The 14,885-nt window shown below is 46.4% G+C and overlaps 1 protein-coding gene across 1 annotated transcript in view; it reads left to right on the forward strand.

Moving 5' to 3' along the window:
* The first annotated feature begins 1,863 nt into the window (after positions 1 to 1,863).
* The window catches only part of enpep (glutamyl aminopeptidase), a 76,731-nt gene continuing 63,709 nt past the window's right edge, over positions 1,864 to 14,885 (forward strand). The window contains exon 1 of the mRNA XM_078412446.1: positions 1,864 to 2,688. Within this exon, the coding sequence (XP_078268572.1) occupies positions 2,048 to 2,688 (641 nt within the window). The 5' untranslated portion in view covers positions 1,864 to 2,047. The remainder of the gene's footprint in view (positions 2,689 to 14,885) is intronic.

Raw genomic sequence — 14,885 nt, forward strand, 5'->3', positions numbered from 1 at the left:
ATAATTTGAGGGCACTTTTGTAAGTTTAAAAATACTTTGAAAAATAGGAATATGGAATAAATGAGAATTTTTTAAAAATCAAAAAAAGATGTTGGAATAAAAAACTGAAATAGTAACAGAAAATGCTGTAAAGATTCAGCAGTTCAGTCAGCAACTGTGGGGAGTTCCAACGAAGGGTTTTAAACCTTCAAACATTAACTATTTAGCATTCCAAAGATGTTGCTTGAGCTGCTCTTTCAGTATAAAGGAAGATGGGTCTTTAGTCAGAGGGTATTTAATCTGTGGAACTCATTGCCACAGAGGGCTGTAGATGCCGTCAGTGGATATTTTTAAGGCAGAGACAGACAAATTCTTGATTAGAACGGGTGTCAAGGGTCATGGGGAGAAGGCAAGAAAAATGGGATTAGGATGCAGAGATCAGCCATGATTGAATGGCAGAGTGGACTCGATGGGCAGAAAGGACCTAATTCTACTCCAGTAACTTGTGAGCTTGTGGGTGGGGAGAACAAGAAAAAAAGCTGTGGCAAATTTATTTAGATTCCTGCAACTAAGTGAGAAGGTCTGAAAAAGGAGTACTGAGAGATGAATTGAATTTTTAAAATAAATACTGCGGAGGAAATTGTGAGAGTTATTAAATAAGTCATCAATACTAATGAGTATAAGAAAATAACCAGATGCTGGTACAAATCGATTTATTCACAAAATGCTGGAGTAACTCAGCAGGTCAGGCAGCATCTCGGGAGAGAAGGAATGGGTCTGAAGAAGGGTCTCGACCCGAAACGTCACCCATTCCTTCTCTCCCGAGATGCTGCCTGACCTGCTGAGTTACTCCAGCATTTTGTGAATAAATCAATACTAATGATATGAACTGGAAAGGAGACAGAAAAAGCCCAAGAGAGGTCTAGGGCACAATGTATTGGAAAGCCACCAATGCGTCAGTTTCCACAAATGTTCGACAATGCAGTAGGTTATTGGATATTAAGGCGCATTTTACGTTTTGGTCACTCAGTGGAAATTTCAGGACTGGTGCTCAAAGCCCTGGGAGTCTTTTGAGTCCCGCATTAACGAATAAAACGAGTACCGGTCATCGCGACCGGAGATGTGAGGATGCGCTGCGGGTGGGAGGACGCGAGAAAAGCAAAGCAACTGAATGATTGCAAATGAGATACGTTAAATATGTTTCATGTCAGCCCAGCGGGCATGGTTCCGTGCCACGGATGTCAGAGAACCAAACACTGAAATGTATTCCATCGAAGGACACAGATTGCCTCAAAGGACTCGGAACGAGCACGAGAATGTGATAGCACTTTGGTCAACGTGGGTTGTTTTTAAATGTGCTATACAAATAAAATTGACTTGACTTGACTTAGAAAGTATTACAATTATTGCAAAAAGGGTGCATTTTACTTTTGGGGGTTCATAGAGGCAAATTCTAACTTAGATACCGTAAAAGTTGCAATTCGACTCACTCGATTCGTCCCCCCGTGGATATGTTGGCTTGAGTCCAGAAGAACAGAACACGATAAAAAAACAAAACACAGCTATGTTCCTACACAAGCGAGCAATAAAACACACACACTACACGTTATTATTTTATTTTGCAACCTCGAAAGAATTTGCATACATATTTTTTTTTAACCCCTTAAAAAAATGGGGGTGTTTTAGAGGTCGCAGTGAAGTTCCTGACTGGTGAAGTGTGAGTGTGAACAGTTAAACACGCAACTTTGCATCCTTGGACTCGCTGTTGACTCGCCGTCGACCTCTGAAAGCTGAGCCTCTCCTCACTAATTAACCCGCCGCAGTTTCATATTTAACCCGCTGGAAGACATCCCGCTTCGCCCAGTACGAGCTGGGACGGCGATCCTCCCGGCGACCAAACTTTCCCTCCGTTCTTTCTTTCTTTCTTTCTTTATTCCTTCCCTTCCCCTTCCCCTTCCCCTCCCCAATTTCCGCGCGTTACGGGGTCTGTTGCTGATATATATATATATATATATATATATATATATTGCTACTGTCGCCCTGCCGACCAGCGAGGGCGGCCAGCAAAATGCAGCGCATCGACTACGACGAGGGGGAGCGCAAGGGGAAATGCTCCAGATACAAGTACGTCGTCATTGCCCTGGGTCTGGCAGTGGGGCTGGCCGTGGGGCTAGGCGTGGGGCTGGGAGTGGGGCTGAGCGGCCGCACTCCAGTGTGCGATGAGGAGACCACGGCCGGTCCAGGCAGCACCGAGCAGCCGCCGCCGGCCGCCGACTACTGCCCTCCCCACGCCGACCCCGACGGGCCGTGGAACAACTTTCGGCTCCCGGACTACATCCACCCGGTGCACTACCAGCTGGAGCTGGACCCCAACATGGAGGGAGGCTACTACACCGGCACGGTCACCGTGCACATCCGCACCACCCGGCCCACCAAGTACATCTGGCTGCACACCAAGGAAGGCAGACTGACCTCCATGCCCACCCTCCGCAGCAGCAGCGGCAGCAGTCTGGTCTCGCCCACCGCGCTCCCCTTGCGCCGTTGCTTCCAGTACACAGACCACCAGTACCTGGTCGTGGAAGCCCAGGAACAACTGGCCGCCACCTCCGCCGGCCACGAGTATCTGCTCACCCTGCACTTCCACAGCAGCCTGCTGGGCTCGCTGGTCGGCTTCTACAAGACCACCTACACGGAAGGCAACATTGTCAAGTAAGTATAAGAAAATAACTGCAGATGCTGGTACAAATCGATTTATTCCACGAAATGCTGGAGTAACTCAGCGGGTCGGGCAGCATCTCGGGAGAGAAGGAATGGGTGACGTTTCGGGTCGAGACCCTTCTTCAGACTAGGTTTCGGCGACTGTTCACGGATGGAAGCAGGCGATTGGGAAGGAGGAATGCAGCGCGGTTAGTTTTTTCTTGTCTGGGAAGGGTCCCGACCCGAAACGCCACCCATTCCTTCTCTCCAGAGATGCTCCGTGTCCCGCTGAGTTACTCCAGCTGCTCGTGTCCATCTGCAGCATTTTGCCTTCAAGGAAATGGTTATAAATCGTTCCTTGCATTCAAGAGAGAGCTAGATAGAGCTCTTCAGGATAGCGGAGTCGGGGGGTATGGGGAGAAGGCAGGAACGGGGTACTGATTGAGAATGATCAGCCATGATCACATTGAATGGTGGTGCTGGCTCGAAGGGCTGAATGGCCTCCTCCTGCACCTATTATCTATTGTCTATTGTCTTCTCCGGATCCCATCTCTAATTGAGGAAGGGTCTTGCCGCCTTTGCTCTCCAGGTAGACCTTGGTAATGCATCCCATCGGATTTTTGTGCCAGGGTGCGCGGGAAAATTGGAGGTATTTGGAGTTGCCCCCGTCCCCATTCAACCACTTGAACCCCAGAGTGCAACATAGTAGCTGGCATGAAGGGTGGAAACTCTTCGTTTCGCGTGCCCAGGCATTTGGACTGTAACGGAGGAGGATAAATAATATAGACGCGCTACACATGCAGAACAGAGCTCCTCGGCGCAGCGCTGTGTGTTTATATTTTATTCCATTTACTTCACTGGTTAAGTGTCAAATGGCACGACTCTGCTGTCAGAATCTCAGACCAATGGTGCTCGCGGTTCTATAAATAGGGAAAACGTGGCAATGTTCCGCAGGAGAGGCACTCCGAGGTATTCTTGCAGTAGTTTCATGAACACTACTTTTCCTCCGATCCACATCACTTAAGTGATCTTTATCGTGATCTTATAGAGGTGTGTAAGATTATCAGAGGAATAGATCGAGATGCACAGAATCTCTTGCCCAGAGTAGGTGCATCGAGCACCAGAGGACATAAGTTGAAGGGGAAACAATTTAATAGGAATCTGAAGGGTAACCTTTTCACGCAAAGGGTGGTAGATGTATGGAACAAACTGCCAGAGGAGGTAGTTGAGGCAGGGACTATCCCAAAATTTAAGAAACAGTTATACAGGAACATGGATAGGACAGGCCTGAAGGGATGTGGACCAAATGCGGGCAGGTGGGACTAGTGTAGCTGGGACATGTTGGCCGGTGTGGGCAAGTTGGGCCATAGGGCCTGTTTCCACACTATCACTCTATGCAGTTCCCCCCAAATCAGAAGATTATGCCTTCGAATCACACTCTTAAGGTTTTGGGATATATTTCGATGTAACCATTCTGAGGAAGTGTTCAACAGTTCGATGTACCCTTTCTTTGTATAAACCAGCCTTTTCCATTGTCATGTGGATGAAATATGTCCTTTGGCACTTTTTGAAGAGGAGCAAGGTTTTTTCCACATGGTCACATTAACATTTGTCCTTCATACAAAGATAGACTAATGAGGTTGGGACTATCCCAAAGTTTAAGAAACAGTTAAATAGGTACATGGATGGGACAAGTTTAGAGGGATATGGACCAAACGCAGGCATGTGGGACTAGTGTAACTGGGACATGTTGGCGGTGTGGCCAAGTCGGGTTAAAGGGCCCATTTCCACACGGTATCACTCTATGACTATGACATTCCAAACTGAGGAAGTGGCATGTTATAGATAGAACAAAGTAAAACACAGCCTGCAGAACAGTTCAAAACTCTGCTTGTGCCTTAACCAATCCTGGGCGATAACTTAGTTAAGAGAAAGAAGGAGAAAAGTTGCATAAACACTTCCCAATGCATGGTTGTAGGCTGAAGCCACCATCACTCATAAGAACCAAGCAGATGATCCATCTCCACCTCCTCCTGAAGTCCTTACTCTTAGATGCCAGTTTCCAGTCTTAGCCGATTTGCTGCTCTAATATCAAGAAATGATTTAATGCATTAATACCAAGAGGTGACTGAGATGATCGATTTGGGTAGAGTGGTAGGGTGGTATTGTCTACATGGATTTAGGTAAGACATTTGATAATGTCTCCTATGGTAGGCTGATGCAGAAGATTAAGACACATGGATTTCATGGGGTTATGGGGAGAAGGCAAGAGAATGGGGTTAGGAGTGAAGGATAGATCAACCATGATTGAATGGTGTAGACGATGGGCCAAATGGCGTAATTCTGCTCCTATCATGTATGAACTTTGTCGTGACTTGGTTTATAGATCAAGAACTGCTTTGTTAATAGACAGAGGGCTGTGATGGAAGGGCATTATTTAGGCTGTGGGTCAGTGACCAGTGGAGATCTGCAGGGATCTGTGCTGGGACCTCTGTTATTTGCGATTATATATAATTGCCTTGGGCTTACAGTAAATGTAGATGGGTTGCTTAGTAAGTTTGCAGATGACACCAAGATTGATCGTGTTGTGTTCTAAATGTCAAAGTGTACTACATAAAAGGAAAATGGGATATACACTTGTCTGGTACCTTGCACAATCTCAGGATATTTTAAAGTACTTTAAGGCTTTGAAATATTTTGGCAATTTAATCATTTCTGCAAGCAGGGCTGGTCCTTACCCTTAAATTGGTTGCTAAACACTTTAACTCGCCCTCCCATTCCCACATTGCCCTCTCTGCCCTGTGCCTCCTCCACTGTCAGAGTGAGGCCCAACGCAAATTGGAGGAAACAGACCTCATAATTCACTTGGGCTACTTACACCCCAGCGGTATGAGTTAGCTTCTCTAACTTCAAGTCACCCTTGCTTTTCCTCTCTCTCCATCCATCCCCCTTCCCAGTTCTCAGACATCTTACTGTCCCCAACTACATTTTATCTGTTTCTTTGTTGTTACCTTCTCCCAGCTAACAATGATCTATTCTACATTTTCCTTGATCTCCATTCCCTTTGTCCTATTTTCACAACTTACACTTCCTTATCTATGTATTTCCCTCTCCCCTGACATGAGTCTGAAGAAGGGTCTTGACTCGAAACATCACCCATTCCTTAGTCCTGGAATTCCTTCCTAATCATGATCTGATGAGCAGCACTAACCAATATTGAGTAATGGCTAACTGCTGTCCAGGACACCACATGTTCCTGCTCTTCTTCCAGTTATTCTTTGTTCAGACCTGAGAATGCAGACATAACCTCTTTTTATTTTATCTAAACATGCAACTCTTGGTATTGCACTAGTGAGTCAGTCAGCTGAGATCTTGTTGCAAGAAAGGCGACATCGCCTGTGGTCCAGCTGCTTTGATAAAGAACTGGGGCCAAGAATTATCCTCGCCTCTTGTACAAGTTGTTCTGTTGCTGTTCTAAAATGACATTCACCTATCCAAAGGAAAAAAAAACGTACCAAGCAAAACAGTTATGAAAACCTCATTCTACTTCTCAGTTGCTGTTAAAGTGGGTGAAGAGCATTTCCTTATCCAAGTTTCATAATATTGAATAGATAGGATAGGATTGTGTAGTGATAAACTGTAAATGAGCCATCTGGTCATTAGATTAATCAAGGTAGTATGAGTGTGTGTGAGGGAAAGAAAGAGAGAAAGAAAGAGAAAGAGAAAAAGGATAGAGAGAGAGAGAGACAGAAAGAGAGAGAGAGATTTGTCGTAGAGACAATATGTTTTAAAATATATGTTACATTTCATATTGTCTTTGTTTTATCAGTTCCGCTCCCAATCTCTGCAAGTTAAAGCTCACTTTTCCTGCTCTGAAGTGGCTTGACCTGAAATGTTAATTCTGTTTCTCTTTACACAGGTATTATCTGACCACTGAGTCCTTCCAGCATTTTCTTCCAATAGTTTATGTGTTGCTCCACACTTCTTGTTTTACACACTGGAAGTAGACTGGTATTCCTCATGGGGGAGCAAGATCCATCCGACCCTACCATAAGATCTAACCTTGTGGTAGAATGTTACATATTTAAGTGTTGAAACTGAAGTGAAGGAGCAAATCTTCCTATTTTTAATAATAGCAAACCATTACATTGTAATTGTAATTTCATCCTTCTGCTGGCTTTTCATCATGAGGGATTCCTAGCAGAGGTTGACATGCACTTCCTCTACCCTCATCCAGAGGTTCATCGGTACCTCCTCTAACCTTATCTCCTGCCTTCAGTGCTCCCGACGTGGCCTCCTTTACATCAATGAGATATATAAGGAGGCCATTTAAACTCCCCTTCCCTTCCCATGCTGACCTTTCTGTCCTGGGCCTCAGTTACCAGAGTCAGATCACACGCAAACTGGAGGAACAGCAGCTCATTGATTAAAAGACACAGCATGGAAACAGGCTCTTCAGCCCACTGAGTCCACCCCACTATTGGTCACCTGTTCACAAGACTTCTATGTTATCGCACTTTCACATCTATTCACCTACACTCTCGGGGCAATTTACTGAAGCCAATTTTCCGACAAATCCAGATGTCGTTGGGATTGGGAGTAAACCCGACCATTCAGAGGAAACCCATGTGGTCACATGGAGAACATGCAAACTTCACACAAACAGCACATTCCCCGTCCCTTTCCACCTATAACCCTTCCACTGGCCTCACATCTCACACCTCTTGGCTCCTTATCTCACTGCCTCGTGTCTCTTTTTCATCTCTGGTCTTTGTCCACCAGTCTGCAAATCAACCCCCCTCACCTGTATCCATACTAGGTTTTGTTCAACTCTCATCTCTCTTCCAGCTTTCTCCCCATACTTGCATCAATCTGAAGAAGAATCCTGGTCAGAAACATCACTTATCCTGTGTCTGCCAGTGGGGTTCCCTGATCCTTTAAGTTCTTCCAGCACTTTTTAGAGGAAAGTGATCCATAGAAATGTTTCACTTGGACCATCTCCAACATCTCCCTTCCCTTTCTTGATGTCACCGTCTCCACCACAGGACATAGACTATCGACTGATGTCTATTATATACCCACTGACTCCCTCAGCTATCTAGACTATACATCTTCCCATTAGACTCTATCCCCTGCTCCCAACTCCTATGTCTATGCCGCATCTGCGCCCAAGATGAGGTGTTCCATACCAGGACATTTGAGATGTCCTCATTCTGTAGGGAATGGGCGCTCCCCTCTTCCATCATAGATGAGGCCTTCACACGTGTCTCCTCGGTATCCTGTATCTCTCACTCCCCCTCCCCCCAGTTGCAACAAGGACAGACCCCCCCCAGTCCTCACCTTCACCCCATCAGCTGTCGCACACAACACATAATCCTCCAACATTTTCGCCAAATCCAACGGGATCCCACCTCCACAAGTCACTGACAGTTCACTCGCACTTCCTCCAACCTCATCTACTGTATCGATTGTTCTCGGTGTGGACTTCTATATAGCGATGAGACCAAGTGCAGACTGGCCCATCGTTTTGCTGAACACCTTCGCTCAGTCCACCTAGGCCTCCACGATTTCCCAGTTGCCAAACACTTTAACTCCCCCTCCCATTCCCACATTGATCTTTCTGGCCTGGGCCTCCACCATTGTCACTTTGAGGCCAAATGCAAATTGGAGGAACAGCGCTTGATATTTTGTTTGGGTATCTTATAACCCAGCGGTTATAGGATATTGATTTCTCTAACTTCAAGTAAATCTTGTTTTCCCTCTCTCTCCGTCCCTCCTCCACCCCAGTTCTTCTACTAGTTTCACTGCCCTCCTGATTAATTTTTGTATGCCTTGTTGTTACCTTCTCCTCATCCATCAATGAACCATTGTACAGTTCCTTGACAATCATCTGCTTTAATGTGTCCTTTTCAGACCTTACATGCTTTTTGTACCCTTCCATGTCTCTAGTTTCCCCCTCCCCTGACTCTCAGTCTGAAGAAGGGTCTCGACCTGAAATGTCACCCATTCCTTCCCTCCAGAGATGCTGCCCGTCCCGCTGAGTAATTCCAGCATTTTGTGTCTATCCCCACAGAAAGAAATTACTGGCTTTAAATCTGCACTATTTACAGCAGGCATGTATAAAGTCAACTTTGCGAGCTTGACTTAAGTAGTACAGATAGCATATATTTATGTTATGGTGCCTCAGCCATGACATTTTGTATTTATCATTTTGGATGTTGCACAGAAAGCATTGGGTCCACGTGTTGGTGGCCAGTTACAGTATTAAACACAAGGCATAATATATACAAAAAATATGATAAGACCAATCCTCTCTTAGAAAATAAGATAAGACCAATCCTCCTAAGAAAACACTATCATGGATATATGTAACTTTATGACTTTTGATACATTTCATCTGAGTTCTTTAGATACTTCGGGTGTTGTATAGATTCTCAAGAGGCATTGAAAAGATGCTAAATAATTTGATCTTTTGATAGAATTGAGACCTGTGGTGTGAATGCCACGGTGACAGGCAAGAAATAAATAGCTGTAGATAGGACACAGTGAATGAGAAGGAGACGGGATGACACAGCTCAAAGCTTGAATGCAACCCTGACGACCCACATGTGTGTGCTTCTGTGAAAATGACCATAATTCGACTTGGGAGTTCTGTACTGCATTCCTAAATAAGGGAAGTGCTTCATTAATAAATAAAAATTCCCCAGTGCAAACAAATTCAAATTTAATAGCTTCCAGATGGATGTCCCAGGATTCGGGAAACTTGGAAATGAAGCGAATGTTGGATCAGCTTAAAATAGATGTTGGCATTTGATCAAACCGTCAAAAGAAGCTGCAAATTATCTGCTGCATCTTCAGCCTTGCCTGGACTCGCAGTCAACTTCCCCACCCGTCTCCAGATCCAAAATATCCAGCAACCTTGTGCTGTTGGATTTCCCATTCGGCAACCAGCCAGCCTGTCAATTAGATCAGCTGCTGGAAGGAAACTGGGGCTGGGGAGGGGATAGTTTGCTTCCTCAGATAAAAAACAATTCCAGATGACACAATACTGAAGAGCACTGTACTGTAAGTAATTATATGACATCAGAAGGCAGCAAAGGAGATAGAATGAATTTACTTCAGGTAAATATTGTATAATCGAAAAGTGCACATAAAATAAAATTGTAAAAAAAGCAATGGCTCAAGTATGGATGCTGACATAAGTTTATTTGCACTGATATAAAGCAATGATTGTCTGCCTTTAGTGTAAACTAGACGGGCGTGGACCCATTGGGTCCGAATTTCTCCTGCGGGCGGGGCAACCCCCGTTGGGTGCAAACCTCTTCTGCGGGCCCAGCAACCCTCCCCCAACTGATCCAAAACTCTCCTGCGGGCCTGGCAACCCTCTGTGCAGCAAACCTCTCCTGTGGGCGCGGCAACCCCCGTTGGGTGCAAGCCTCTCCTGCGGGCCCAGCAACCCTCCCCCAACTGATCCAAAACTCTCCTGCGGGCCTGGCAACCCTCCGTGCAAACCTCTCCTGTGGGCGCGGCAACCCCCGTTGGGTGCAAGCCTCTCCTGCGGGCCCAGCAACCTTCCCCCAACTGACAATCTGTGGCCCCGTTGGCGGCCGGGGAGTGTCCCGGGGGGACCGGAAAGGGGAGAGGGCGCTACTCCCCTCGGCCCTGGTCAGCCATCGCATCGGCCAGAGCGAGCCATGGACCTGTTGGGTCGAAACCTCTCCTGCAGCGGCAGCTCAGCAGCCATGGCCATCTTGTTTGACCCTCTGTCGCCGCGCGGCACCATGGGAAGAAGGTCAGGTGTGGGGCATGCCGGGACAGGCGCTGGTCCTCCCGGCGAGGGGGGGGGGGCGCATTTATTAAAGTTTCAGCTCAATGGCTCAGCAGCCCTTCCCCCCCTCATTGGCCGCCACTCCCGTAACTCGGGCGGGTCCCATTGTGACATCGAACACGGCTGACGGCCAGGATGAATGGAGAAGTGATTTTTTTAACTTTAAAAAGTGAAAAACGTTAAAAATATAACAAACATTTGAACTCCAGGACAATTGTGAACAAGGTGGGCCTAAAATTGTCGCGCTATCTGTACCAAGAACAAATATAAGCACAAACACACAAATATACAAGATGAAAGGTTTAGTAATATATAGATTTGGACTTAGAAGGGCACTTCAATGCTGCATGCTCAGTGCCTTGCTCTACTTTCTCTATACACATGACTGCTTAGGCACAGCTCCAATTCCATGTTTAACTTTGCCGATGATACCCACATCATCGAACACAGGATGGTAAGGCGGCACAGCGGTAGAGTTGCTGCCTTACAGCACTTGCAGCGCCAGAGATTCGGGTTTAATCCTGACTATGGGTGCTGTCTGTACGGATTTTGTAGGTTCTTCCCATGATCTGCACGGGTTTTCTCCGAGATCTTCGGTTTCCTCCCACACTCCAAAGACATACACAGGTTTGTGGGTTAATTGGGTTGGTGTACAGTAAGTGTAAATTGTCCCTAGTGTGTGTAGGATAGTGTTAATGTGTGGGGATTGCTGGTCGGTGTGGGCTTGGTGGGCCGAAGGGCCTGTTTCTGAGCTGTGTCTGTGAACTAAACTAAACTAAAGTAAACTAAACTAAATAATGGGTAATGATGAGTCAGAGTACAGGAAGGAGATAATCTAGCTGGGTGGTACCAGAGCAATAACCCTGCTCTCAGCATTACCAACTGCAGATTTCTGAGCAATGTAAAACATGAAATTCATTGAGCTAGAAGCACAGGCCCCAATGTTCAGGGCTGATCTTTGGGATTCCTTAGCTCCCGGCTTGTCCTTCAGTTCTTTATATGATCTCCACAGATACAAAACACATGTTTAATTCCTCAGACATTTCCTCAGGCCCTATCAGTTTTCTTTCTGTTTTATCCTTGTTTACACACTTTAAAAAAAAATATTTGTAGCATGTACACATGAGGAAATTTGACCTTAATAAATGCATAATGATCAAGGACTGTTGGTATGAATATGTTGGAAATGTTATAAACACACACTTGGGTTGAAACACATTGGAATACAGATGTAATATTCCACATTTTGTGTTATTTTTAAACTATATTTTACTGAACATATCACAGATTTTTATTACAAGCTGTTGGATTCTTGTGCAAGAGTTTGCACGTAAAGTTTTAAGCTTATTTTTTTTATATCGGAATTATTTTGTGAATTGCTTTTGTGGTCATAGCAGATCTGAAAAGTAAAACTCCAGACATTCAGTGGAGGCCTTTAGTAAATCCAACTGTGTTAATAGCATGCTATTATTAGTTCCCAGGAGGAGACACCATTGAGTTGATGATTCTATTTAATCTGGGGCTGAATCCAAATTTCCACAGAAACTAATCATGAGTCGACAATTGCAGCACTGCAGAATAATGACTTCTTTTGTGAGAGGAACTCTGCCTTTGGTGTAATACAAATATAGAATCAATTTCACTTTTGGGTCAAACGCGGGCCGGTGGGACTAATGTAGCTGGGACGTATTGGCTGGTGTGGCCAAGGTGGGCCGAAGAGCCTGTTTCCACACACTATCACTCTGACTCTATGACCTCAGAAAAAAATTGCTTATCTCCTTTCACATACCTGTTCACCGCGATTACATTATTAATCATACTACTGATCAATTGGGGCTGTGGTGTCCATTGGATATTGCAATGCCACGCCCAAGGTGAGGCACCAAAGGTGAAATACACGGGAAATACCTGGGACCTCAATGCAATGTTAGGCCACGTTCAATCTTCTGGCTTGCACCCAGATCAGGTCAGAGATGTGCAGTGTTTGTTGGCACAGGTCTAGCTAGTACTGTATAAACACTAGATATGCAGTGTTAGGCACAGGCCCATCACTGTATAGCACAAGGGTATAGTACTGTGAAAGCAGGAACTGCAGATGCTGGTTTACAATGAAGATAGCTTCAAAACGCTGGAGTAACTGATTGAGTTACTGATTGAGAATGATCAGCCATGATCACATTGAATGGCGGTGCTGGCTCGAAGGGCCGAATGGCCTATTCCTGCACCTATTGTCTATTGTCTATTGTAACTCAGAGGGGCAGGCAACATCTCTGGAGAGAAGGAACGGCTTCTTCTTCTTCTTGCGTTTGAGGCAGCAGAAAATATGTAACGCCCTCCAGGCGTTGTAGCCAGTGCAATGTGCTGTTGTCGAGGGCCGTGAGGTCTACCCCTCCACCAGGGGGACGGAGGACAGTGCAGTCGAAAATGACATGCTGTGCTATTTGCTGGTCTGCTCCACACATGCAGGCTGCTGATGGACGCAACTCCCAACGATGCATGTTGGCGTTGAACCGGCCGACCCCTGTGCGGAGCCGGTTCAGGGCGACCCACTCTTTACGGGGCATGTCCGAGCCGGGTGGGGCTGTGGTGTTCGGTGCGACAGTGAATTGAGGAGGTCGCGAAGTCTGTTCCCAGCTGGTTCTCCATGCTCCTAGTATGTTGAAACCGGAGCCACAGAGGGTCGCTGCATGACGGGAGAAAGGGTGACGAGATGACAGGCATTGAGGTCCCAGTTGCTGTGGATCCTGGGCGAGGTGGTGCAGAGGATGTTTGGCGTCCGATGGGGCCTTGCACACCAGCCTATGAATGAAGAAGTCTCTGCGAAGCTTGGCGGGTGCGATACCTGCGAGCACCGGCAGGAGATCTGTCGGGGTAGGGCGTAGGCAACCAGTGATGATCCGCATGGTGTCGTTGAGGGTGGCGTCTAGCTTGCTAGTATGAGCGCTGCGGCACCATGCTTGGGCGGCGTACTCAGCGGCGCTGTACACGAGTGCAAGAACACTGGTTCGAAGAGTAGATGTCATGGCGCCCCATGACGATCCGGCCAAGCAACGCAGGAGGTTGTTCCGTGCCGAGACTTTAGCACGGAGAGCTTCAAGGTGTTGCTTGTAGGTCAGCTGTCGATCTAGTTTCACCCCGAGGTATGTAGGAAATGGGTTATAGGGTAGGGGTGACCCATTGAGGGTGACGGTTAGCTGGCGTTGAGCTTCCTTGTTGTTCAGGTGAACGGCCGTTGTGGTGGTTTTTGCCACACTCAGTTTTAGTCTCCAGGTCTTAAGGTAGCCCGCGACAAGTTCCATATCCGCCGAGAGCACATCCTCAACATTTGACCAACTCCTGTCCGAGTGCAGTAGGGCCAAGTCATCTGCGTATCCATACTGGCGCGTGGTCGTGCGTGGCAGATCGCTGATATAGAGGTTGAAGAGCATGGGGGCCAGTACCGAGCCTTGGGGGACTCCGTTTCTTAGGCATCGCAGTCGGCTAGATTGTCCGTCGCTGGTCTTGAGTACAAAACTGCGGTTGGCAAGGATGTTGGCAAGGAACCGCACTAAATGACGGTCAGGGATGGTTCGGAGGAGCCTCAAGGTCAGGCCCTGGTGCCACACAGTATCATAGGCGGTGTAACAATGAAGTTAGCCTCAAAACGTTGGAGTAACTCAGAGGGGCAGGCAACATCTCTGGAGAGAAGGAACGGCTAATGTTTTGGGTCAAGATCCTTCTTCAGACTGAGAGTCAGGGAAGAGGGAAACTAGAGATATGAAAGGCCAGATGTGAAAACGACAGATCAAAGCAGACGACGATCAAGGAAATGTAGAATAGATAATAGACAATAGACAATAGGCGCAAGAGGAGGCCATTTGGCCCTTCGAGCCAGCACCGCCATTCATGGCTGATCATTCTCAATCAGTAGCCCATTCCTGCCTTCTCCCCATACCCCTGACTCCGCTATCCTTAAGAGCTCTATCTAGCTCTCTCTTGAATGCATTCAGAGAATTGGCCTCTACTGCCTTCTGAGGCAGAGAATTCCACAGATTCACAACTCTCTGACTGAAAAAGGTTTTCCTCATCTCAGTACTAAATGGCCTACCCCTTATTCTTAAACTGTGGCCCCTTGTTCTGGAGTCCCCCAACATTGGGAACATGTTTCCTGCCTCTAACGTGTCCAACCCCTTAATAATCTTATACGTTTCGATATAATAATAATAATAATAATAATGCATTACATTTATATAGCGCTTTTCATATACTCAAAGACGCTTTACAGGGATTTAGAGAACATAGGGAAGTGAATAAATAGATAAATAAGTAAACAAACAGAGAAAGGAGACAGAAGGTGAGGTGACCTTCAGTGGTTGAAGGCAGTACTGAACAGGTGAGACTT

Source organism: Rhinoraja longicauda, chromosome 1, assembly GCF_053455715.1.
Source record: "Rhinoraja longicauda isolate Sanriku21f chromosome 1, sRhiLon1.1, whole genome shotgun sequence".
Taxonomy (NCBI): Eukaryota; Metazoa; Chordata; class Chondrichthyes; order Rajiformes; family Arhynchobatidae; genus Rhinoraja; species Rhinoraja longicauda.